This window comes from Chinchilla lanigera, unplaced genomic scaffold (assembly GCF_000276665.1).
Source record: "Chinchilla lanigera isolate Chin_1 unplaced genomic scaffold, ChiLan1.0 scaffold00063, whole genome shotgun sequence".
Classification (NCBI taxonomy): Eukaryota; Metazoa; Chordata; class Mammalia; order Rodentia; family Chinchillidae; genus Chinchilla; species Chinchilla lanigera.
Window position 1 is genome coordinate 5,381,692 of NW_004955464.1, and position 27,163 is coordinate 5,408,854.

General features: G+C 45.0%; 1 protein-coding gene across 3 annotated transcripts in view; it reads left to right on the forward strand.

The window, feature by feature from the left end:
* The window catches only part of Yipf1 (Yip1 domain family, member 1), a 38,781-nt gene extending 12,002 nt beyond the window's left edge, over positions 1-26,779 (forward strand). For all 3 annotated transcript variants that reach the window (XM_005398555.2, XM_005398554.2, XM_005398553.2), the window contains exons 4-10: positions 2,001-2,081; positions 2,551-2,638; positions 7,747-7,863; positions 10,913-11,079; positions 11,440-11,622; positions 15,987-16,084; positions 26,525-26,779. In XM_005398555.2, the coding sequence (XP_005398612.1) occupies positions 2,001-2,081; positions 2,551-2,638; positions 7,747-7,863; positions 10,913-11,079; positions 11,440-11,622; positions 15,987-16,076 (726 nt within the window). In that variant the 3' untranslated portion in view covers positions 16,077-16,084; positions 26,525-26,779. The remainder of the gene's footprint in view (positions 1-2,000; positions 2,082-2,550; positions 2,639-7,746; positions 7,864-10,912; positions 11,080-11,439; positions 11,623-15,986; positions 16,085-26,524) is intronic.
* The last annotated feature ends 384 nt before the right edge of the window (positions 26,780-27,163 follow it).

A 27,163-nucleotide genomic window follows, 5' to 3' on the forward strand; every position in this document is an offset into this window, starting at 1 on the left:
ATACATGGAAGTTTTCTTGTTCTTGGCAGAGCCTAAAAGCAGAAAAAAATTTCCCCAAAAGGGGCCTTACCTCCTGGTTGGCTCACCAAGATGTATCTATTGGTGATGGGTGTGGGTTCCTAGGTTCTTGTGCATGATGAATAAAGAATTCATGTGGCATACAACTTAAGGGAGAAGCAGCAAAGTTTTTTAAGGTAGACAGTACACTCAGAATGAACAGGCTCGCGCCTGTATGAAGAAAATGGTACGAGCACTGAGGGCACAAGGTTCAGGGGTTAAACTTTTGCACCAGTTCTGGAGTGCCTCCCATTGAGGTCTTCCAAAGCATGACTGACAACATGATTGACCAGGAGCTGTGTCACGTCGCCTGTGTCTGTTGTGCATGTCCTCTCCCGTGATTCACTGTTATAATTGGATGTATGACATACAGTCCATACACATGAACCTGCAGTGAGCTCCAGGTAAAGAAAGGTTATTGTAGATTATGCCAGTAGGTCTCGTGCACAGGCATCCTGGTTTAGAATTTTGGAGTTTTCCAGGACAGGTTTGTAGGCCTCTGCTTCATAGTGCTGCCTCTGTGTAGTAAGGCTTAAGACAGAGATGGTGGTGGCTGGGGCTTGGTCCTGGAGCATTGCTCAGCTTCAGGTGAATAAAGGGGTGTGACCCACAGCGAATGGAGAGGAGTGGCCCCATAGCTTCAGTTGCATATCTATATTACTATCTCAAAGTAAAATCAAAAGGGCTGGGGATGTAGCTCAGTGATAGGGCACTTGCATGGCATGGACAGTCCTCTGGGTTCATTCCCCAGCACTGGAGAAAGAAAGGGAGAAGGAATTGGTAGTCATGACGTCAGGTCTGCGTCTGCCATTGGAGAGCTGTGTTGTGGGGACAGCCAAGGCCCTCCTCACGGCCTCCTTTACTTTGGAATGTTGGCTTTTTCCTTCTTTCTTTTCTTCCTGTCAGATGAGTAATATTTTCAATACTTTAGAGTGAATCAGTATATCAGATTTTTGAGACTATAAGTGGCCGTAGCAGTAAGGATCTTGAAGTTGTGGGAGAGGAAAAGATAGTTACACCAGCTGTCTTTTCTGTGTATTAGTGACAGAATACATTCCACATACTATTTTTTCTTTTTTCTGTTCAGTACTGGGAGATTGGGCCTCATGCATGCTAGGCAAGCACTCTCCCACTGAGCTAGTCCCCAGCTCCATATATCCTCCCTGTTTTCCTATGAGGTAGATCTTGTTAACTGTACAGTAAGTCCCTAGTTTATGAATGAGTTCCATTCTGGGAGAATTGTTCATAAGCTGGGTTTGTTCATAAGCCAACAAAGTGAGCCTGAAAGTTCGCAACTCAAATATGTGTAAGTCGGGGACTTATTATCCTTTTAGTTAAGGGAACTAAGCTGGAAAGGAATCTGATGATTCGCCGGAGCTGCCCCAGTGGAGGGGCCAAGATTTGAAAGCTTCTGGTGTGTGAAAAGCAGATGCTTGCTGCTCTGTCAGGCTCGAAATGGGGCATTGGCTATTGCAGAAGTGGTCATTGAATGCAGAAGAACCTGGTGTTTCTCTTACATTTTGCTTTTTCATCAGATCAGTTCGTTCCCTCCCCCTCTCCCCCTCCCCTCCACCCCTCTGCCTCCCCCTCTCTCTGTCCTTCTCCCTCTCCCTCTCCCTGTCTGTATGTGTGTGTGTGTGTGTGTCTCTCTCTCTCTCTCTCTCTCTCTCTCTCTCTGTCTGTCTCTCTCTCTGTCTGTCTCTCTCTCTGTCGGTCTCTCTCTGTGTCTATCTGTTGGTTGGTCTCTCTCTGTTTCTTTCTGTCTTTCTCTTTCTCAGAAGCTGGAATTATGAAATGGCTGCTGGTTGGGGTTTTTTTGCTGTTGTTTGTTTGTTTTTTGTGATACCAAGGACCAAACTCAGGGCCTTGCCCATGCTAAGCGCATACACTGGCACTGGGCTAAGTCCCCAGCCCTCATTATGTCTTGTTTTTACCTTTGACAGTTACTTGCTGGACAGAAGAAAAGCTCTCCCTTCTGGACTTTTGAGTATTATCAAACATTCTTTGATGTGGACACTTACCAGGTTTGTAAACGTGTTTTATCCTTCATTTTACGTGAGGGAGATGTATTTTTTCTGTGACAAAACAGTCAAATCATGGGAAAGTCTTTCTGTACTAAAAGAAGTTTCGGGGCTGGGGATTTAACGCAGCGGCACAGCGCCTACCCTGCAAGCGCAAGGTCGTGAGTTTGATTCCTGGTACCAGGAAAAAAAAAAAAATGAAGTCTGACAAAAATTAAGAGTTGCCACTTAGGGGCTGGGGATTTAGCTCAGCGGCAAAAGCGCCTGCCTGGCAAGCGCATGGTCGTGAGTTTGGTTCCCGGTACCGGAGAAAAACCAAAAAAAAAAAAAAAAAAAAAAAGAAGAGTTGCCACTTATTGTGAAAGTACTATCATAAAAGCTCAAGTAATGGAGTTTCACTTTTGACTTAGTTGAATTTATTAAACTTCTTTTAAAAAGTACTCTGTAGAATTACTGCTATGTTGTTTTCCAGGTCTTTGACAGAATAAAAGGGTCTCTTTTGCCAATACCCGGGAAAAACTTTGTGAGGTTATATATCCGCAGCAATCCAGATCTCTATGGTATGTGTGGTGCTGTTTTGATTCTTTACCACGTAATAGTTGAACTGGGCTAAATGTGTGGGTTGCCTAAAAAGCTGGAGAATTACACTGTTGGTGGGGTCTACACTATTTTATTTTTATTTGATTCTTCTGAGATTCACTAGCAACTCTTGCAAAGAATTTAGGGGGCAGTGCAATTGGGTATTATGTTAATTGCACAATAACAAGCACGAGTATGCCTGTCAAAGTCTTTAGATGATATTACAAGCTTGAAACAAATGAAGCAAAATTGTTGATTTCACTTTATAGAGGATTTGCTGGTGGGGTAAGTGTGGAGAACATAGTCTCACACTTTTTCATTGATGTGCTGAGGTCAGCTCTGCCTTCAGATGGGCTGGTTCTCTCTGGGATTTGGTCACCAAACCAGAGGGTAGCTGTCATTCCTGAACCCCCTGCTGCCAGAGAACATCTCCAGGGTCCACCCAGAGCTTCTGAGGAAATGGCCCCCATGACAGTGGCCCCCTGTGTTTGAGGGGAACATCTGGCTGTCTGTGTGGCAGGTGCTAGGCCAGATTCTAGACTTTTCACAAAGCAGGGAGAATATACAATATCAAAAACCAGGAAAAGTGCAGATCCTCTTTAGAGGTTAGGAAGCTCCCTTCTGCCCAGCCATGTGCCCCATGACGTTTCTGGAAGTTCCTCTGGGATTATGGGAATGATTCCGGGATACCTCAGCAGAAGCCATTGTGCTACCGGGTATGGTGGCACACACCTATAATCACAGCAGGAGGATTGTTGTGAGTTCAAGGCCAGCCTGGCTGCATAGTAAAACCCTATCTCAAAAATCAAAACAAAAAGAAAAGAAAAGAGCAGTTGTGTTGGCTGTGCCTTTCATTTAGGAGTGGTGGTCAAGGTAGTTTCCTTGCTCTCTCATTGCTGCTGCTGCTGCTTCTTTTTTTTTTTTTTTTTTTTTTTTTTTTTTTTGGTACTGGGAATCGAACTCACGACCTCGCACTTGCCAGGCAGGCACCGTGCTACTGAGCTATATCCGCAGGCCTCTCAATGCTTCCTGTTTCCAGGCTGAGAATTTTTGAGGAGCAGGCTGTGTCTGAGGAATCTATGCCTCCAGTACCTGGCAGGCACCTTGGCACAGAGCAGCTGCTCAGCAGTTTTCAAACACTTCATTCCGCACTAGGCTCTGTGCTAGTAGGGAAGATTTCAAGACAATGCTATTGCCCCCAACCCCAAGGAGGAAGAAGAGAACTAGCATCTGTTGAGTACATCACAGTTACCAAGTGTGGAGATAAGCACTACTGCATTATTTTACAATATTTTATTTCTTGTGCTCCAGGATTGCCTTATCTTACGAAAGAGAACCCTGAGGTTTAGGGATGGTAACCTCCCCATAGCCACAGAGTTAGCCATTGTAACAGTAACAGCAAACAATCAGAGTGTTGTTTACCATATGTGCCAGACACTGTTAACAGGGCAGAACTTATATTAACTCATTTACCTCTCATGACAGCCCCAACTTTACGAGGCAGGTGTTATTATTATTCCCCACTCCTTCTTTTTTTTTTTTTTGGTACTGGGAATCAAACTCAGAACCTTGTGCTTGCCAGGCAGGTGCTTGTGCCACTGAGCTATAGCCCTGGCCCTATTATTCCCATTTTATAGATAAGAACACTGAGTCACAAAGGCCCAGCCACTTGCCCAAAGTCATATGGCTAGTAAGTGGCTGGGCTCAGTTTTTAGATCAGTACCATAGCTCATAATCCATATTGTCCATCATACTGTGCTGCTTCTCATGACAAAGCCAGGATTTGAACCCAAAGTTTGCCTCCCTCCATAACACCAGTAGCCTTATGAGCTTTTAAACATGGCTAAAGTTCAGTAAAGCTAAAGCATTTTATAGCAGAGAGGCCTGGGCCTTGGAGGGTAGGTAGGAGGAAGGTGGCCAATATACAGAGGAGAGAAGATGTACCAATATGCAGAGTCTGAGGAGGAAATGGGTGAATTAACCCAGATTAAACTCAAGCAGAATGGGGGAGAGATGCAGATGACCTTCTAGGCCGCCTAAACATTTCCTGCCCCTTGGTGCTGCCATGCCTGGGTTGTTAGACAGCTTAGGGCTGTGGGCAGCCAGAGAATGGTGGGCAAGTCTTTAGATCAGTATAACTGGCCCCCATGTCCATAGGTTCCACATCTGCAGATTCCACTCATAAATCAAAAATACTTGAAAAAATACTCCATTAGAGCCCGGCATGGTATGCACACCTGTAATCTCAGCACTCAGGAGGCTAAGGCAGGAAGATTGCTGCAAGTTCGAGGCCAATCTGTGCTACATAGTGAGTTCATGTCTAGCCTGAACTGCATAGTGAGATCCTTTCTCACCAAAAAAAAAAAAAAAAAAAAAAAAGCGTCTGTATTGAACACAGACTTTTCTTCCTTCTCATTATTCCCAAAACAGTGTAATAACTCCTTCCACAGCATTCACATTGCATTTGGGGTTATAAGTAATCTAGAGATGACCAAAAGCATACAGGAGGATGTATACAGGTTATGTGCAAGTACTGTGTAATTTTATGTAGAAGACTTGAGTGTCCTCAGATTCTGATATCATTGGCTCAGTGGCTCAATTGGTCCTGGGCTCAATCCACAGCAGGTACCAAGGAACAGCTGTGCACTCACAAATGTCTCCCCCTTGCCTTCAAGATAAACTTCTAACTCACTGTCAGGGGTTCCAAGACCTTTCATGATCCAGTCCAGCCCCAGTCCAGCTCCAGTCTCTGGCTACTCTCAGCCTTGAATTTCTTGTTTTTTTTTTTTTTTTTTTTTTTTTTTTTTTTTTTTTGGTTTTTCTCCGGTACCGGGAACCGAACTCACGACCTTGCGCTTGCGAGGCAGGCGCTTTTGCCGCTGAGCTAAATCCCCAGCCCCACAGCCTTGAATTTCTTTGGTCTTGAGTTATTTTCGCTTATTTCTGGGTCTCTGCTCATGCCTCTCCTCTTCCTGGGTCTTTCGCTTCCACCTTTACTGGCAGACTCCTGTGTTTCTGTAGACACCACGTTGTCTCCATTTAGTGCTCTGCCTGTGTGCCCTGTGGGCTGCCTGCAGGCAGGTTATATGTTTTGTTCTCTAACTCCCCAGGGTGCCCAAGTATGTCAGAGATGGTGACTGTACCTCTCTTGCACATCACTGTCTCACCATCACCTAGCCCAGGGCCTAGATGCTGTTAGTGGCTGTTACGATGCGACCCTCAAGCTTCCCCTGCCTCAGTCTCCTGAGTGGCTGTGATTATAGGCATTTGCCACTATCCCTGTTTTGTTTTGCATTTTGTCTTTTTTGTGGTAGGCAGTCAGAATGATGCAGTGTAATTTAGCCCTGACTATGGCAGGCAGCTTGTAGTCTGGTGACTACGGGCATCTGTAGAAAGCTGACGTTTGCGACTCTGGAGCATCCTGTTGATGCCACTTGCTGGAGCCAGAAGTTCCCTTTGAAAAGCGCTCATCAGTTCTGCAAGTCCTCTCCCCTAGTACTGTAATTTTCTTCATTTTATCATCTGCGAAGGTACCTGAAATTATCCTAAAGGGTGTTGTAACCTATTAGTGAAATTGAAAAATGAAATTGATAAAATCTGTTAGAAGCTCTGTTTAAAAATAATATTTGTTAGCCAGGTGTGGTGGTGCATGCCTTTAAAAGCAGCACTTTGGGAAACTGATGCAGGAAGATTGCCTCAAGTTTAAGGGCAGTTTGAACTAGTGAGTTTAGGGCCAGACTAAACTACATAGTGCAACCCTGTCTCAAACAAACACTACATTTGTTCTGTGCTGTACTTTTGCTAGGTGGGAGAGACAAGGATGGTGCTGTGATGAAAGGGGTTTGTAAACTGTGGTGCATTTATCCACTCATTGGAGCATTTTATAACCATGTAGAGGATAGGCTAATTTTTATAAATGACTGACTGTAGTAGAATCTAAGCTATATTAAGATTCAAATAGAAAGCTACCCAGCAGAATGTACATTTGTATCATCATCTATATAAAACAAACACACATAGCCTGGCGTAGTGGTATATGCCTGTAATCCCAAGAGGCTGAGGCAGGAAGATCCCAAGATCGAGCCAGGCCTGAGCAATTTAGTGGCTTAGCGAGACCCTGTCTCAAAAATTAAAAATGGGCTGAGGATGCAGCATAGAGTAAAAGCCTTGGGTTAATTCCCCTAGCTAACTGAGTGAGTGAGGATATAGCTTAACACAAAGATCCTGGCTTTCCCCCACTCCTAGCCAGTCAGTCAATCAGTCAGTCAGTCAGTCAGTAGGGCTGGAGGTGTAGCTCAGTGTGAAGCCCCTGGGTTCAGTCTCCAGTTGCAAAAGACAAAACAAGCAAATACGCACACGCACACGCACACGCACGCTTGCTTGCTCGCTCACTCATATGGTAGGATTTGCTAGAAACTGGTTGCACTAGTAAGCTCCAGAGAGACCAAATGGAGAGCTAGGGCACTGCCGACAGGGAGGAAATCCTGGCTTTCCTCTGTATTCCCTTTTCCACCTTTTGAACACTGAACTATGTGTATTGTTACCTTTTTGTTAAAAAAGAAGAAAAAAAAAGCCTTAAATTGTCCCCTTCCAGCACCAGTGTGGTGATGCTGTAGATTAGATTAACTTCTGCTAGAGTGTTGCCGTGTCACCCTTTCTTGCTCTTCACTGAAGTTGCAAGACCTGTCTGATTTAACCTTTTTTTTCTCTGCCATTAACATTTGACACTTGATAAGGGAGGGAATCATTGCTTTTTACGTTCTGATGAGGGTTTAACCAAATGTCTATGAATTTTTTTGATGATCCTCCAATAAAAGAAACTATACACAAATCAACATCTTTATTCACCTAATTGTGGGAGGCAGTTTTGCCTTTGGATTCTAATCTGCCTCGTTTGTAAGGCAACTAATTGCTGAGTTGTGTTTTGACCTTTTAAAAAAGAAAATCCCCATTAAATAAGTGTTGAGTGCATCCAAAATTCATTTTCCCTCGCTTACATGAATAGGGAGAGGAAGGTAAATTATTCTGTAAGAGTCTAAAGGCTATTGCCTCATTTTCTTGTGTCTGAATTTCCTGGTTGCTTTTGCAGGGCCCTTTTGGATATGTGCCACATTGGTCTTTGCCATAGCAATTAGTGGGAATCTTTCCAACTTCTTAATCCATCTGGGAGAGAAGACATACCATTATGTGCCCGAATTCCGAAAAGGTTGGTGAATAGTGTGGCTCATTTAGAACGCTGTCAGTTTCTAACCATGAGCTCTTTTCCCCCCAGCGCATGGGCCCCCTGTCTCGGGGCTGCGCCCCCTTCCTTCTCTATTACAAGGTTCAGACGTCCCTCCGGGCCCAGAGTTACCACCTATCCTTCTTTTTTCCTACTGTGGTAAAATGTATGTAACATAAAATTTGGCATTTTAAATATATGAATTCAGAGGCCTAAGTACTTTCACAGTATTATAAATTCACATAGTTTTTAGGAAAGCAATAAAGATCCAGACAAGATCCAATAGTGCTTGGAATTTATTCTGTTAAAAAAGTAGAAAATAACTAAAAAGCAGTGTGTGTGAAGGTTCCCATTGAAGCATTGTTTGTACTGTCCCAGCCCTGGAAACAGTGGGGCTGTTGTTACTTTGCTTGTGGTGGCTCAGATAGCTGAGATAGACTGTGACCACTGATTATGAAGAGCAACGTGGGAAACAGACCGCTGATGCCAGACTGGTGCCTGTTCTGTTAGCAGCTTTGTTACAGAGAATCCCGCAAGTGGTCAAGGCCTGGAAGGGAGAATGCAGAAACGAGTGTGACCTGGTGATGGGCTTGTAAATCACAGTCTTGTTTTAAAACTTCTTTCTTGTGTAAGTGCTATGCAGTGAAAAGAGCAGAACAGCTCTTAGGGATTTGCAAATGACCGCCACCACAGAGCAGGGAAGTCTGGCTGCATAGCAGGTTGACCTGTGGCACTTTCTCAAGTCCCAGCGCCTTCCCCGGCCACCCTCATCCTGAGAGAGTGTTGGTAGCCTGGGCAAGAGCATCCGGAGCCAGAGCACGGACTGCAGCTTCCAGCTGTGCCCCTCACCACTTCACCTCTGGGCGCAAGTTCTTTCATCTCGCCTGGCCTCAGATTCATTGGTGAAATAGAGATGATGATACTTACATGATAGGGCTGTTGTAAGAAGAAAGAGTTGACACATGTCTTAGAATAGTGGCTTGTACGACATGAATTCAATGAATATTAACAACTGTTCTCTCTGATAGGTTTATGTGCACATATTGTGTGCGCACATCTATTCACGTGTATAGAGACATGTATTTATGTGTATGTAATGAGAGAGTATCCATGTGTCCTTCCTTCTCTTCCTCCCCTGTGCCTTCCATACCGATTTTCCATTTTTTTCCTTCTTCATCATGGAGTCAGACCCAGATTCAGTCCCAACTCTGTTTATCAGATATCTTTGGCTTGAATTTAACCCTGGCTTCAAGTAGCTCTACACATAAATAAAGCAGGATAGGTGAGTGAATATTACTGTACATAGTACATGTTAACTTCTTTTTTTTTTTTTTGAGATGGGGCCTTGCTATGTAGTTCAAGCTGGGCTTGAACTCACTTTGTAGCCCAGGCTGGCCTTGAACTGGGAGAAATCCCCCTGCCTCAGCCTCTCGAGTGCTGGGATTACAGGTGTGTGCCACCACACCTGTCACATGTTAACTTCTGTAACTTCCGAGCTTTGTGTGGGTCTATTACACAGAAAAGTGACCCACCCTTCCTGGGCACCTAGAAGCATAGGAGCATCTTTATCTATATCAGAGACTGGTGTGATATATGTACCAGTAAGATAGTCACAGCCACATCAGTAAGCATTGTCTCATTTTATGTAGAGTATGAGTCACATCTGGTCTTAAATCCAGCTTCTACCAACTAGTTAATTGTGTGACCTTGATCAAAGTAACTTCTCTGCTCCCGCTTCTTCTCCAAAACAGTAATACAGATTATATGAAATAATGCACATATTAGTTAATAATATAAAAGTTAAGTCTTGATTGAGTATTTATTATTATCAGTTCCTGCTCTACTGAATTCCTACCAGTGTCTACTTCCTTAATTCTCCTAGTAATTTCTAAAGGTGATTTTGTTTCCACTTTGCAGATGAGGAAACTAAGGCAGGAAGGTTAAGTAACTCACCCCCTGAAAAGCTCCTTTGCCTAGGGTTAGAACCCATGCCATCTGATATACTTCGTGCCCTGTCATATATTCTTGCATGTCAGTAAAACCCTGAGTGTAATGCCTGGTGCCCAGTACGTGATCATTAACTGGTACCTATGGCTAGAGTAGAATTTCATTCCTCTTTCCTTGGTTATCCAAGAAAAAGGCATTATGTCAATAAAATTACATCTGGCTTAATGAGGGCTCCAGTGTGAAAAACGTGCTCTAGGAGCTCCAGATGTTTTGGATAATCACATCTTAACAAGAGTCTGATGTAATTGTTGGGGGGGAGCTTTGTTCTTACCAGGCTCTGTTAAGTGAGCTGCCTGCTGGTTTCCACGTAGGAAGGGCTGGTGCCATGGACAGGCCATGCTTTATAGAAGAGGGAAGAGAGTCCTGGTGGGCTCGCTACCGCGAGCAGGGAAGGAGGAGCAGTGCAGTGATACGCTCAGCACTGTTCCCCAGGGCCCCGCCTGCGCTCCACCAGCGAGGCAGTTATTCGTGTAAGAAGAAAGTGAAACTGGAGAGCGGTGCAGGCAATTCATCAGTGAGCTGGAACTCTATATTTCAGAGACAGAAAGATCTAAATAGCATACAGAGCAAGTTAATCTGTGCCCAGGGCATTTTAATAAATTTGCTAAAGAAATCAGTGTCAGCTCTTGTTTTGCTAGGGAGGAGAATGTATTCTTCCAAGGGGATAGTTGGCTTTTATTTGATTGAAATGTTCAGTATATTTAAATGCTAGCTGTGTGGCCCTCTGAAGTATTTCACTTGCATAATTCAGTTGTTTAATAATATTAGTTGTTGTTAAATGAATTATAGAAGCCATATAGGAGAGTACTGGTTATCACAACAAAGGCATGTGCTAAAGATGTGTTAGTTGAGCAAATGTTTATAAGGCACCCACTGGGTATCAGGTACTGTGCCTGACCTGGGAAAAGCCAGGCAGTAAGCCATGATCCCACCATCCACTGCTATAAATTGATATTTTAAGAAAAAGGCCAGTATGTTTTGAGAAGTCATCCTGGTGGGGATGAAAATTGTGTCCTGTCATCCACAGTGTCCATAGCAGCCACAGTCATCTATGCCTATGCCTGGCTGGTTCCTCTTGCTCTCTGGGGTTTCCTCATGTGGAGAAACAGCAAGGTTATGAACATCGTTTCCTACTCATTTCTGGAGATCGTGTGCGTCTATGGCTATTCGCTCTTCATTTATATCCCCACGGCAGTAAGTACCACACTGTGGAGCAACCTCTGAGTGACACTTTCTTCACGGGGGGAACTGAATCAAGAGTTTGCCAGGTGTTGTTTCCAAACTAACACTCCCGCTAGCAACAGTCCCACTTGAATTTAAAGTAGATGGGGACTTGGGGGCCATGTGCCTGCCTGGCTTGCAACCCCTGAAGCATCTGCCTCAGGCTATTGCTGGTGGAGTTTCTCCAGCCTGTCCTGGAAACCAGATGCATACTGGGGGCCCAGCCACCGATTGCCTCGGGGATTTATAAATGTATGTGGCTAAGGTGAACAAATACTTTTCTGAAATGCCTCCTAACAATTCTTCCTCCACCCTTCTTTTGTCTTCTTTCAGATTCTGTGGATTATCCCCCAGAAAGCAGTTCGCTGGATTCTAGTCATGATTGCCCTGGGCATCTCAGGATCTGTCTTGGCAATGACATTCTGGCCAGCTGTTCGTGAGGATAACCGGCGCGTTTCAATGGCCACAATTGTGACAATTGTGTTGCTTCACATGCTTCTTTCTGTGGGCTGCTTGGTATGGTGTTATTCCTGAATTCTTTTGGCATGTTTTATGCACAAATTCTAAAAGACTTCAAACTGTCAGGCACAGCGTTTTCTTTAAGATTGATCCCATGGCAAGGGCTGGGGATTTAGCTCAGCGGCACAGCACCTGCCTGGCAAGTGCAAGGTCGTGAGTTCGATTCCCAGTCCTGGAAAAAACAAAACAAAACAAAAAACAAACAAACAAAAAATTGCTCAAGGCTCGGTGTGGTGGTACATACCTATAATCCCAGCACTCAGGAGGCTGAGGTAGGAAGATCAAAATTTCAAGGTCAGCCTAGGCAATTTAGCAAGACCATGTCTCAGAATAAAATTTAGAAGCCAGGCATGGTGGTACACGCCTGTAATCTCAGCACTCCGGAGGCTGAGGGAGGCTGAGGATCACTGCGAGTTCGAGACCAGCCTGGGCTACAAAGTGAGCTCAAGGCCAGCCTGAACTGTATAGGGAGACCCTCTCAAAAAGACAAAACATACATACATACATACATACATAAAATAAAATTTAGAAAAAGGGCTGAAATGTAGCTATGGAATGCTTGTCTAGCATGCACCAGGCCCTGGGTTTCATCTCCAGTATCACACACATGTCCAAGAAATAGACATTGATTTACACTGTCCTAGAGAGGATGTGATAAAATGATGAGAATTTGATTTAGTCTCTGGCTTTAAGGTTTAGTGTCTGGTAGAGGAGGTATGGGTGGGCATGTGCCTCTGTAAAGGGCTGAGGGATGGTTTTGGAGGAACTCTGCCTTTGGGTGCCTTGTTGGCTTCCATCATAACTAGAAAGATTTTGAATTTAAAGTTTCACAGGTAGAAAGTCTAAGAATGAAGCCAAGAACAGGAAAGTGGAGTTGACTTTAGGGAGGCAACATGTAGAGCAGGATTGGGGTCCCTGTTTCTTGGTGTCTTTAGGAAGAGCCTGTGTTTTTTACATCAGGCAGGCCTAGGTAGAAGGCCAGCTGTGTTCTGTACTGGCTATGTCAGCATAGCCATGGTTCTATATTTCTGATCTTAATTTCTTCATCTGTAGCATGACTATATTTCTTGCCATAGGGCTGTCCTGAGGATCAAACAAAATAATACATAGAAAACACTTATCAAGCTAGACATGATGATATATATCTGTAATCCCAGCACTTGGGAGGCTGAGGCAGGAGGAATCCTGCGAGGTCAGGACCAGCCTGGGCTACATAGTGAGTTCAGAGTCAGCCTGAACTTCATAGCAAGACCCTGTCTCCCAAAACAAGAAAGAAAGAAAAAGAAAACACTTAACATAGCCTTGGGTGGGGAGGTACTTAGCATTATGAACTTAGGCAGTTTAACTTTTAGGGCATTGGTTTCCTGGTTTCCTAGTCAGAGATTCACATCTTCCTGGGCTTTTGTGAGAGATACTGTGAGGTGGTTGTAGAAACCCTTCATATGCTGTGAAGGGCTGTTCAGGTGAAAAGATGTTAGGAAAAGAGCCCCAAGTCACCAGAAGCTGCCAGGGCCAGTCTGTTGCATAGTGCTTCTTGATGCCCACCTAAGACAGTAGTCCAAGGTAACACAACTCATACATGGACTACAGCTCAGGTCTCCCTTGGGCCAGGATGTAGCTCAGCAGCAGAGTGCCTTCCTGGCAAGCACAAGGTCCTGAGTTCACTTTCCAGTACCAAAAAAAAAAGCTCAGGTCTCCCACCCTGAGAGTGTCCCTTTGTTGCTGCCTCTCACTGTGACTTCCCATCTCTGCTGAATTCCTTATCCATTTTATACCTGGCTGAGAAGGTGGGAAGGAGGAGGAGACAGGAGAGAAGGCCCTTCTGTTCAGCCTGTGCAGCTCTCCACAGCAGAGCAGAGGGGACGTGGGGCAGTGGGGTCCTTGGTGGGAGCCAGGAAGGCAGGATTTTCTCCTCCTCAGGGAAATTGAGGTGGGTACAGAGAGCCCTGCATGCTGGGCTCTGTTCTCTGTACTGAGGATGCTGCCTCCTACGGTTTGGAGGAGAGCTGGCCTGGAAGCGAGGAGACTTGGTGCAGTCCCAGCTCCACCACTCCCTGCTTTAGTCATTTCCCGTCTCGAGCTCCTGCCCTCTTACCTAGGAAAAGGAGTTGATTGTGCACAGCACAGTAGCATCTTTGCTTCTGTAAGCATTGAATGATATTTGCAACATAAAAAATATGGCAAATGGAAGGTATTGTTATTATTGCAAGGATGGAGAGAGGAATTGGCAGGGGAGTCATCTGAGTTGAGGGGCACTGCCTGAACCAGACAGCCAGGCTCTTTCCCTCCCCTGGGAAGCATGGGGTGGTGTTTGCCTCAGTACAGTGAAGCATGTGACAGCCTCACACCTGCTGAGGGCCCCTCAGTGAGCGCACTTGTGAACGATCCTCAAATCCCATGGGGCACCTGGCACGCATGGCAGAGGCTGCATCAGGAGCTTGTATACTTTTAGGGTTGTTTAGAGTCACACAAGCTTGGGTTGGAGGGGATCTGCTGACAGAGGATCTGTGCCGTCTACTCCTAGAGAGCCCATGATCTTCTCTGAGGCCTCATGGGCTGGGTGTAGACCTACTACCAAATTGCAAGCTGTGTTGGAGACTGGACACAGTTGTGCAACCTTGAGAAAATCTTAGCTTTCTCGTCTTTAAACTGGAGCTAAAACCAGCTGTGGTGGTCACACCTGTAGTCCCAGCACTTAGAGACAGCAGGAGGATCACTGCATTTGAGCTCAGCCTAGGCAGCTTATTGGGACCCTGTCTCAAATAAAAATAGAAAAGGGCTGAGATATAGCTCAATGAGAATACCTTGGGTTTAATACCCCAGTACTACCAAAAAAAAAAAAAAGAAAAAAAAAAAGAAAAGAAAAAGAAGACAAGAAAAAAAGAAACGGCCCTTAGAGATCATCTTTTTCAGTCCTGGAGTTTTACTGAGAAAGCTGAGGCTCCTGAGGCAGAGGATCTGTCCAGGTTCACTGTGTGAGTTAGGAGCTGTGGAACCTGGGACCTTGGTGCATTTCATCTCACCAGTGTTCCTTCCCGAAGCCCGGAAGAGCGTTCCTCCTCCCGTGTCGGAGGCCTTGGTGACTGGGCTCCTGTGGGAGAACTAGACGGACTAAAATGGGCAGTGTGGCTGCTGCTCCCTCTTAAATTTAGAACTTTTCTCTCCCTGCCCTAGAAAACAGCTGCAGGAAGGGGGCCTAGGGAGGAAGCCTTTTAATCGAAGTAGAATTGTTGTGAGGATGGATGAACTAGAGGCAGTTAGAAAAGGTGACAGTGGGGGACTTTTTGAAAAGGAAGGTTGGACAGCTGAGACAGAAAAATGTCAGACAGGCTCCAGCATGTCACACTGGTGCCCTCTTCTGGCTGGTAGGCAGCAGAGCTGGTGAAAGTGGACCTTGGTGGCTTGTTAACTTCGTTGTAATGCACTGCTGCCAAGGTGGGGTCTGCAGCAGTTGGTGGCCCTTGCCACGGGATAGATTTACTTTCCCTTTGAACAGCCAGTGTTCAAGGTAGCAAGGTTGATATTTTCCTGGGCTAATGTTAGGATTCACAGACCTTGAGACAGGAAGATCCTCCTTAATGTCTTCCCTCCTCTATCCTCACCTGATTTTTGACAGTTAAATCGGAGACGGTGACTAGAAACACTTACCAAACCTTTCACTCCCAAGCAGAAGAATTAGGGAGGGAAGTATACCTAGCACTTTCTTTGCAGAGAGCCAATGACTGCTTTAGCAACAACCTACCCCTAGTTTGCGCTATGAAGTACTGATTGTTTACATAGTGTGCCAGGCCTTGTGCAGGCGCTGGTGGCACAAAGGAGGCTGGACAGACTGTCTTTGCCCTGGAAGAGAGACTGTAACACAGCATTTTGGAGCCAGGGGGACCTAGTCTGGGGTCCTGGCCCCATCATTTATGACCGTTGCTCTGACCTCACAGGGTTAAGTCATGTAACATAGTAAGTGCCCAATAAACGGAGGCAGGATTTCAGAAGGTGCACATGCACACACCAAGAAGAGCCTGCTGATGTGACTTTCCGTGTGATAGCCTGCCCTGCTTTCTCCATGGTGTCCTTTTATCTTGCTTTTTCCTCTTTTACTTGGCCCAAGTTTGCTCTGCAGAGCCAGTTTCTATCTTGTTCTTCACTTTTAATTTTTCAAGTAAACATAGTCACCGCTTAAAAAAAAGTAAAGGTATACACAGATGAGTGAGGCAGATACAGAGACAGTCACACCGCAGTGTGATGGCAGACACAGGAAGCGGGATCTAGGGGCCATAAGAACCCAGGGCTGGTAGCATGGAGCCTAAAGGAACACTTCCCTGGTCCATCATTTGTGACTGCCTCCTGCCCCTCTTTTCCTGCAGGCCTACTTTTTTGATGCCCCAGAGATGGATCATCTCCCAACAACTACAGCTACTGCTAACCACACCATTGCAGCAGCCAAGTTCAGCTAAGGAGAAAAGTAAGAGATTATATTTGTGTCTTGTTGTGCGGCGCAGTAGAAGATGAGCCGGTGCAGCAGTTACTGTTAGCATAGAACAGGCAGGTCCAGACGCTGTGTCTGCATTTCTCGTGAGCATGAGCATGTTTGTGCATGTCTGTTTGTGTGTCCTTGTAGTTGAAAGCTTAAGGTTTGAAATCCATATGATGCTGGCCTCCTAAGTTGGGGAACATGAGTTTTTCAGTTCTACTGTAAGAGACACCTCTGCCTTTGTCCTGCTGTCTTCCTCCCTTTACTCTGTGTACGCTTTCTAGCAGCACGATGTGGGTCGGTTTCAGAACAATCCTGGTAGTTTGAGTATCTCTGTGGCTTCTCCTGCTGGCTCAGACCCTGAGCTGACCCCTCTTAAATTACCCCTGGAGTTCTCTGAAGCCTTCTAAACTGTCATGCCTCATTGGGTCCCAGGGCCTTTGTGGTGATTCCACTGTGAATGGCGAGGTCAGTGGGTTAGAGAGAGTACAGGGAAAATGTTCAACCTCATAGTTTATTCTTTGCCCTGCTGTTGCATGGCCTTGGTTAACCCAGGCTGCAGCGATGCTGAACTTTTTTGTGTGTGTGGCACTGGGGATTGAACCCACATATGCTAAGCAAGCACTCTGCCACCAAGCTGTGCCCTCCTTTTTGGACTAAATCATGGTAGATAGTTGCAGTGCCAGTTTTCTGAGATGTTTCTACCCTTCCAGCACTCATCACTTGCCTTGTGATCCTGTTATACTTTGTATTACACATACATCAGTCATTGTCTGTCCGTGTGTCCATCTGCCAGTCCGGTAATTTGTTTCATTATTTAGTAATCCATTGGTCCTTTATGTGCTAGTGAGTCTCCCCAGTGAGACGCAGCTCCATGAAAGCAGCTTTCATTGCCCATCCTATAACCTGTGTCACTGGATGCTCAAACATTTGTGGAAAGAATAAATGAAGCCACCCTCTGTACACGATCTCACTGTAGGCCAAGGATTTCTGTGCTTTGTCATCACCAGCTGGCCCTTCTGCCCAAGCTGCTGTCTCCTGGAGTAGTGAACTATATGCAAAGGTCAGGGGCTTTATTGTCAAGTAGAATTACAATTAAATCTTATCCCTGCCATGTACTAGCAGTGTGCCTTGGCCAAGGGCTTACTCTCTCTGGGCCTTAGCTAATTATAAAATAAGGATAACACAACCTGTATTACAAGGTTGGGCACCTGCCTATAATGCCAGCTACTTGAGAGGCTAAGACAAGAGGATCACAAGTTTGAGCCCAGCCTGGGTAACTTAGCAACTTAGAGAGACCCTGTGTTAAAGGGAAAAATAAAAACAGCTGGGGATGTAGCTCAGTCTGAAGACCCTGGGTTCAATTCCGCACCACACAACACCCCCACACACAGTGAAGATTAGAGAGAATGTTTATAAAAGCTCCTGGCACACAGTTGCTCATAACATTTTTAATCCCAGCACTCAGGAGACTGAGGCAAAAGATTCACTAGTTCAAGGCCAGCTTGGACTACACAGTGAGACTTTGTATCAGCTCCCTGCCCCGTTGCTGGTAGACCAAAATATGTATGGAAATTTGATGGTTCCCACTGATTTTATTGTGATCCTCTATTTCCTTATTGAAAAGCAAGTGGGGATTTTCTCTCTTCATTGAGGAATTCAGGTTGCAGGTCCAACAACTGACAAGACGTGACTGGTCAGAGCTGTCTCCAGTGATCTTGTTGGTCCATTCTCCCTGGTGAATGGACTGAGCAGGGAACTACCGTAAACTGCCACAGGCCTTCACCCTCCCTTCTTTTCTCAGGGGTGTGTGTATTCGAATCCAAGAAGGTCAAGGCTCTTGGAGATGGTATGAGATTCCCTCCTCGTCTCACAGTAAGGAAGCCAAGGCTTTATCCAAGACTGCCTGAGTTTGGTGCAGATTGATGCGCATGCATCTCGTTTCATTTTACAAAACACTGACCCCATCACTCTTGTTGCTCTGTCCAGCCCCGTCCACCTCGTATAGGTGAGGCCAGAGTAAGTCTGAGTTGACTAAAATCATCTGTCACTTAAAGGCAGAGCCGGGACTTGAATCTAGGTCTTGGGCAGATAATTTCTGAGTTTTTTCGCTCTCCCATTTGTTTGGATGATATTCCTTTTGCCTCTAAGACTCACTGGTACACGGCTGGCATTTGGTTCTCTTTTGAGCCCTCCTTTGCTGCTCTAGCGATTCCATAGTTCTGAGGTCACCTTACTTCTTGACTGCATGTCCTCTCAGTCACAAGTCTGAGTCCGATGTGACTTCCCTGTTGCCACCCAACAATAGCTCCGCAGATTTAACTCCTGACAGTTCCTGCAGGTGGGGAATCGGGGCATTGCTCAGCTTGCTTCTCTCTGGGTTCTCTTCCAAGGCTGCAAGCGAGTGTGGGCCAGGCCTGGGGGCTCATTGAGTGCCGCACTGGCGGGGAGGTCTTCCCAGTTCACATGGCGCCAGCAGGACCCTGTTGGTTGTAGTTTGTTAGGATAAGGGCCACCTTGCTGACTCTCCAGTGGAGGCCACCCTCAGTTCCTTGTCCCTTGGCTGCTTCATCTGATGGTTCATCAAAGTTGTAAAGGGAGAGTCAGTAGAGGGTCTGTTAGCAAACAAAGTTACAGTCTTAAAAACTTGAAAATGACAGCTGTCACTTTGCCATATTCTGCTGGTTAGAAGCAAATAACACTCAAAAGGAGGGGATTGCACAGGCCACAACTACCTGGAGATAAGGATTGTGGAGGCCATTTTCAAGTCTTTTCCACAAGTACTACCTGGTGTGATATGTGTATACTTGAGACTGTTGTCAGTCCAGTTGTGAAAGCTTAGTTCTATTTTTTGGATGAAGTAGAAGTTCTACAAGCTTCTTCCACTGCCTCAGCAGGTTGGTTTTGGAGCCTCTTCCCATAGAATGAGCAATTGGTAATTCTGTGCGTCATGGTTAAATGTCTGCACTCTTGTTCAGCTCGTTCTGTAGCTGAACTCCAATGATCGTTGGTAGAGAAGGCCACAGGGCATGGTGGGCCCCTTCTTGGGGCTGAAGGTCTTACCTAACTTGGCCTCTGCAGTGCCTGGCCCAGTTCCCATTCATAGCAGGAGGATGAATGGAACCCTCATAAGATGAAGGCACAGAGGCTGTGGCCTTTCCCAAAGGTACTTGGCTTGCTGGGCTCAGGGCCACCATTTACATTTTTGTTTTTCTGTCTTGTTTTTTTGTTTTGTTTTTTGTTTTTTTGGTTTTTCTCTGGTACCAGGAACCGAACTCACGACCTTGCGCTTGCCAGGCAGGCGCTTTGCCGCTGAGCTAAATCTCCAGCCCCGTTTTTCTGTCTTTTTGAGACAGGGTCTCGCTATGCAGTTCAGGCTGGCCTCAAACTCACAGCGATCCTCCTGTCTCAGCCTCCCAAGTGCTGGGATTACAGGCATGTGCCACCATGCCCAGCCACCATTTACTCTTTCATTCACACCTTTATTGAAGGTGCTCTGGCCTCTCAAAATCACATTTAGTCTTGGCCTCTTGGTGCAGTGAACAGCCTAATAGTTGATACCATTTGGTGTGAAAAATGCCTTAGGTATATTGTCGACTGAACATTGTGACTCAGGTGGCTTCCAGGGACAAGGGTAGAGATCCTTGTTAGAACTAGGTCCTAAAGGTTGAGTAGTGAAAAGAGTAGCCAGCTACCTGTGGTTTTGGGGAAAGGATGCTATAGGCCAATCAAGGTGATGTGGTGACACCGTGTATGTTCGCATCTCAAGAACAAGAAATTCTGAGCCTAACTGGAGAGGGACAGATAGGCGCAGGAGCCCAGTTACCTGGACCTCTCCCTTGGCCCAGATACCTGGATGTCAGCCTCCTGAGGGCCCTTTTGGCCTCCTGCTGAGCAAGACTTCTGTTTGATACTTGCCTTGCCTTGTAAGGGATGCAGGCCAAGAACTGCAGGTGCTGTAACCTGTGGGAATCAGAGCTGTGTCTGAGGAGAGCTTGGCCTTCAGAGCCCTTGGGGAGCTTCTATCTTGGGCTCCATAGACGGGGTACCTCTGGGCTTTGCTCAGATCTAGACACTTAGGTGTCAGCACCTCCTTCTGGTGTTAAGTCTCCAAATGAGATGGTGACAGACAGCACCTTCGCAGCCTCCCTGGTAGAAGCATCCATCACTTTGCCAAGAAATGGCAAAGTGTCTGGGCCCTGGGCGCTGCAGATTTATGAGCTGGCTGTGCCTTCTACTATAATTTCTGGACTCTAGCTCTTACCAAAAAAGAATGGCTTCTAATCTCCACGATAACCTTCCCCATGTAAATCTGTACAGTCAAAGCCTTAGCCTGGAACGGGTTCCTGGGAGAGCATTAACCCCTTCTCTCCCGGGAACCTCAGAATCCCAGGGGAATTTCTGATTACTTGTAAATAGGGAAGCTCTCCTACATAAGTCACTGACATGGGATAAAGAATGTCAGCTTCTGTCCTTCCTTCTTCACTCATTGTCATCTGGAGGCATTGCCATTTCTTCCAGGAACCAGAACCTCGTGACAGCCTGAAAAGTGGACCTGGGGAGCTCAGCTTTGGCTTGAGGGATGGAACCTATGAAGGAGCACGCCCAGAGTTGGCTGCCTTCCTGCGGGCAGTGACGGAGCTGCCAGCAGATAATTGTACTGCAGTGTGATAAGGGCTTTAATAATAGATGAACAAAGGGCTTCTGGAGAGTCCTTTGTAATTAAAACCCTCCTGATTTGATACACAGAGTCTGCATGCAATTATCATTTACTTGCTCATGTTGAGAGCATTCATTTTATAAGCCACTTTGCAGGGCTTATACACATCAATTCTTTAATTCTGAAATCAGCTTTAACTCGGTGCTGTAATCTCCACTAACACAGCATCCAAATTGCATGAGGTCGCACCAGCGCTAATGTATCCCTTCCTAGAGAATGTGTTTGCAGCCCCTGGGTGGTTTCTTTCTCAGTTTTCTTTGTTGTTCCTTTTCTTACAGATTGGGAGAACCTAGGACAGCAAATGGGTCGATATAATCACTTTTTATTCTTCTTTAACTTAATGAAATATTTTAACAGACAAAGGTAGAGATAGTAAATGCACATTTACTATCAGTAGTATCAGTAGTAACCAACTTGGTCAGTACTGGTTTATCTATTCTCATCTGATCCTTGTCCTTTTCCTCCATATTGCTTTTCTTTTTGGAGGTACTGGGAATCGACCTTAGGACCTCATGCTTGCCAGGCAGATGCTGGGCCACAGAACTAAATCCCTAGCCCCTTTCCTCCATATTGTTTTGAAGCAAATCTGAGATTCTTGTCATTTCATCCATAATGTTTAAATTCTGTATCTGTAAAACACGCTCTTAAAAACACAACTACAATGCTGTAATCAAATCTAAAAATGACTTTTTAATAGCAAATATACAGGAAATTTGGATTGCAGAATACTTACAAATAAGACTTTTTTTCAACTTGTTTGATTGAATCCAAATAAGGTCTACTCGTTATAAGTGGTTGATGTGTTTAAATTATAGCTTCCTACTTCAACTCTCTCTTTTCCTTTGTTTGCAGAGGAATTGTTTATCTTAGTTTCTCACTATATGGATTTTGCTGATCATATCTTCATGATTCATTGAACGTGTTCTTCTGCTCTGAGTTAGTGGTTGGATCTAAAGGCTCAATCAGATTCTTTTTTTTTTTTGACAAGACTTCTTGATGTGGGTTGTTAGATTCTTCACTCCCAAACTCATTACATGTATGTCTGGTTACCTCTCTTGGATGTTAGTGGCCAATAGCAAGCAATGCCTAAATGTCTTAATCCATTAGGGCTTTTAAAAGAGTGATATTTCAGGCCGGGCGTGGTGGCGCATACTTGAAATCCCAACACTTGGGAGGCTGAAGCAGGAGGATCATTGAGCATTTGAGGCTAACCTGGGCTACAAAGTGAGCTCAAGGCCAGCCTGAACTACATAGAGACCCTGTCTCAAAAAAACAAAAAACAAACAAACAAATAAATAAATGGATGATATTTCAATTTTATCTTTGCTTATTAACTAGAATACTTCTTTAGTAAGAGTAGACTTCGTCTATGGTTTGTTAATTTATATGAGAAAGACAAGAGAAATGATTCCTCTTATTTCCCTCCTCTCAGAACAGTAGTTAGTTCACCTGAGCTCTTCTCCAGTGCCCAGCAGCTGCAGTATGTTGCCCATGTTACCTTTATTGATGTTTAAATAGTCCCATCTTTGGCCATTGAGAGCCTCTCAGGTTGACTCTTGAGTCTGGCTGACATGCTGTCTTCTATGGCAAAATGTTCCAGCCTCATTTTGAGCATGTCCTTTGTAAACCAAGCCATTTCTCTGAGGAGTTCTGGTTCCTTTTGGTGGGGAAGAGGTATTTCAAGGGCACAATCTGGATACCAGTGACACTGACTGCAGTGGCTTGGGTGTTGTTCTCAAGCATATTCAGTGTTCAGAGGCAGGAAGTGTGTTTGTTGCTTGTTTGTTTGCTTTTGAAAGAAGATATATTGTGAGTTCACGCTGATGCTTTCAATTCTGTTTAGTAGTACAGGGGTTTTACTACACGATTTTGTCTTATATCTGCATCTCCTTTCTGCCTTACCAAGGGTCTCATGTCTCTGTGATGCCAGTCTGATAAGAGTTGGAGAATGCTACAAGTACTTGTACTCACAACAGTCTAATAATAACAGCATCAGTACTACCACTAATTACCAAAAACATTATTTTAAAATCTCCCAAGAATTTTATTTTTCTTTGCATTCTGGAATGCCCTTCCTTTCCTTGTCTATTTGGCATTTTTTTTTTTTTTTTTTTTTTTTTAGGCAGGGTCTTTCTATACAGTTCAGGCTGGCTTTGAGCTCATTTTGTAGCCCAGACTGGCCTCAAACTCAGTGATCTTTCTGCCTCAGCCTTCTAAGTGCTGGGATTACAGGTGTGTACCACCACACCTGGCAGCAATTTCTTAGTGATTCTTCTGGGCCCACTTTTTTTTAATGAAGTGTATTGGTACATTTTAGGTATCCATAATGATCACATTCATTATAGGGAATTTGTACCCATACATGATATAACTTGATTCTTTTTTTTCCCCATTCTCCCACCCTTCCTTCAACCCCTTTTCTCCTCTTTTACAAAAGCTTTGTTTCCCTTTTGTCCTTCCCTTCTTGTTTTTTTTTTCTTTTCCCTTGCTTCCTTTCCCCCTCCCCATCCCCCTTTCTGTTTGAACATTCTCTTCCTATTTTGCAATATTCATTATACATTTTTGGTCCTTATTTACATTTTCAGTTTATCACACCAGAGAAACAATGTAGTATTACCACATATGTGTGTCCGATTTATTTCACTTAAGAGTATGATCTCAAAGTACATCCATTTAGCTGGAAATGTCTCAAGTTTATCCTTCTTTATGGCAAAGTAGTACTCCATAGTATTAAAGAAAACCACATCTTCTTTATCCATTCATCAATTAATAAACATTTGGACTGTTTCCAAGATTTAGGTATTACAAACAGTTGGGCCCACTTTGTATACCCTTTTCTTGGTAAAGTTTTCTTCTTGAGGTAATATTACTTCCTTCTCTGCTATTCTATAGCTCTTTGTATGTTCATGGCAATTTGCTTATTTACTGGACTTCTTAGAGTGCAGCTTCCTCTGGGCAGAGCTTTACTCACCAATACAGCTCCAGCACCCAGCAGACACTCAGAGAAAACTTGATTTTAAATAAATGATATGCTGTGCATATCATGTGGCACTCAGAACTTTCTTGGCCAACTTACCTGAGAGGTTTTTATTTGGGAGGTGCTATTGATTGAGGGTCTGTTCTATGCCAGATACATAGGTTCTGGACTGTACAACACAGTACCACCCTCACATTCCCAGATTCTACATCCCAATTCTATTTTATTTTATTTTATTTTATCTAGTTAGTTTTTGGGTTTTTTTTGGTTTTTTAAGACAGCATCTCACTACATGGTTGAGGCTGTCCTTGAACTCACTATGTAGCCTAGGCTGGTCTCAAACTATGACAATCCTGTTTCAGCCTCCTGGGTGCTGGGATTACAGGCACGCTCCATCATAGCTGGCCTCAATTTCTTCTCCATGGAGCATCATAACTATGGGAACTCACTGGAACACTCCAGTGGCAATGTAGGCCAGCCGTAAGTGTGGGCTGGGACAAGGGAAAGGACAGGGAATGCCTGTACCATGGCTGGACCACCCATGATGGGCAGCCAGTAGGGTCTAAGTCGGGTCTTAGGCTGCGAAGATGAAGAAGCAAGTGATGCTGGGGATTTAGCTCAGTGGCAAAGTGCCTGCCTGGCAAGTGCAAGGTCGTGAGTTCGATTCCTGGTACCGGAAGAAAAGACAAGAAAAAAGAGAGAGGGAAGGAAGCACTGGCTATTGATGACATTAGGGACCATCTTGGCACGAAGGAGAGTGTCTTCTTTCTACCCTGTGGCCTAAGAGCTGGGAATTCCTGATGTCTTCCCTGCAGGCCACCCATTGAACACTGGCAGCAGGGAAAGGGAATTTTCTGTCTTCAGATACTTCTGTAATCTTTAAATTAATTTGGAGCAGGCAAGTAGAAAGATGAAAATAAAATCCTCAGTGCTCGTTTGAGGGCTGCTTTGCCCTCACCTTTATTTCATGCTTTAGAAACCCCAGTTGATGTTTAATAGAAGGCCGCTCAGGGCTTCCCTGCCAGCAAATTACAGCCTCCTTCTGCCTGCAGCTGCTTTCCACAGAGTTTTGCTGGCATCGTTACCCTTTTCTCAAGCCTGAAGACTTGGGCAGGTGCCCTTGCCTGCACTTCACCTCCGTGATGGGGCCCTGAGGTGATGCCTGCGTGTGGCTCTGTCATACGGACATCTCAGGAGGCCTGCTCCATCTCCTCTGGATGTAACGTGATCTCTAGCCCCTTTTTCCATGTTCCCAACTCCTACACATCCCCATGTGGGCACCCCTACTTCATTATACCCCAAACGAAACTCTCTGACAGCCAGATGTTCCTTGAGTCTTCCTAGCTCACGGAATGCACTATACTGCCCCTGGCTTCAGCTTAGGTTAGTCTTCATGGTGCCTTAACACAGTAATGAGTATAATTAAATAATGTTTCACGTGTTTGTACCTTGCTGAATTCCCTGTATATGACTTGGTCATCCTGGTGCCTAATGCTGGGGACAGTGCCAAGCACATGAGTCTTCAATAAATATTTGTTGGCTTCATTACAAAATCTACCCAGTCACCCAAGCTAGAAACACAGCCATCAATGTAGATTTTTCTGTCTCATGTTCCATAGCTTATCAGACAGCAAGAGTTGTCCCTGTTATGTCTGAAATATTTCTCAAAGCTGTCCTATCTTTACCATACCCAGCACTGGGTATTTAACCAACTCTTTTCTTTTCCTCCTTCAAACAAGTCCTGCTTGCAGCCACAGGTGTCTTTTGAAAATATACTGGAGCATGCCTTTGACTATCACTTCTTTACTCTTTCTTTAGGGCAGGGTGTGTTTTGAGACAGGATTTTGCTCTGTAGCCCAGGCCCACCTTAACTCACTGCATAGCCCAGGCTGGCCTCAAACTCATCTTCCTGCCTCAGCCTCCAAGTGCTGGGATTATAGGCATGCTCACTGCCTTACTTAAAAGAACACGGTCATACGTACCTGCAATCCTAGCACTGAGGGATGCTGAGGCAGGAGGATAGCAAGTTGAAGCCCAGGCTGAGCAACTTAGCAAAACTCTTCCTCAAAATAAAAACAGAAAAGGGGTGGGATATAGCTCAGTGTGAAGGCCTTGGTTTCCATCCCCGGTATTGCCAAAGAACACACCAAACAACTTTTTTTTTTTTTTTGCATCCCTTTGTCTGAAGAAGAAAACGCAAGATCCCTGGATTGCAGCGATCTGACCTTGCCCTGTGTGTCTTGCTTCATATCCTTGTGTTTCAACCACCACACACAGATCTCCAGTTCCTAGATCTTTTTAGACTCCTCCGTGTCCGCTTTATTGCTCCTGCTCTAGTGCCTAACACAAAGCTTCCGGAGAGAAGAGAGAGATGGTAGGCGAAGGTTAGCATGGGGATGTGGGTTGGATAAGATCACTGGATGTCTAAGGGAACAGAAGACAACTTTTTAAAAAGTCAGCTCTCCTGCCACAGTGATTTCCACTTTGAGCACAGAAATCAGGGCTCAAGGCCCAAGGTTTTGGGAATTAGTGGTTCACCTTTAAACATTAAATATCTTTTTCTGCAATGTAGCTCCCTTCTGTAAGGGAGAAGCTTTGTCTTAAAAAAATCACTTTTTGAGGGGCTGGGGATTTAGCTCCGTGGCACAGTGCCTGACTGGCAAGCGCAAAGTCGTGAGTTCGATCCCCAGTACCGGGAAAAAGATGAAAAAAAAAATCCCTTTTTGTTTTTCAGTTCTCTTTCATGTTTTGGGGAATGTGGTTCTTCTGGACCTGGCATCTGCTGCAGGAAAGCAGAGTGGTCAAAGCCAGCAGGAAACGGACAGATGGCTCCACACTGAAGCTCATCACCTATTTAATGAACAGAATTCAATGCTGGGCTAAGGAGTGGCTCAGTAGTAGCGCTTGCCTACCATGCCTGAGGCCCTGGGTTTGATCTCTAGCACCACAAAACAACAGCAAAACAAAAATTAAATGTTAAAAAATTGAATGTTGTTCAGCATGTGTGTCCGTCTGTTCTTTTCCACCCAAGGATTGCCACTGACTATGCACTGACTGGGAGTGGATTGCAAGGGAGTGGGTCCACTGTGTGCATTCTCTCCCAGGGGCCTCCCGGTTAGGTGACGGGCTCTACCGTGGGGCCACTTCCAACACCTGAACTGCTGCTGTCCTTCTCTAAATTACGTTCAGATCACCTACCTTGGCGATTCTCCTCACTGCTGCTGCTTGCCCTACTAAGGTAGCCAAACAGTGGGATCTTTGGTTGGGATTAAGTGGTAATTTGAAAACTCGTCTTTGGTAATATGATTTTGGGAAACTGAACCTAATGGTTGCAAGATAATAACTCATCCTCTGGACGTGGTGGTCATCCCAG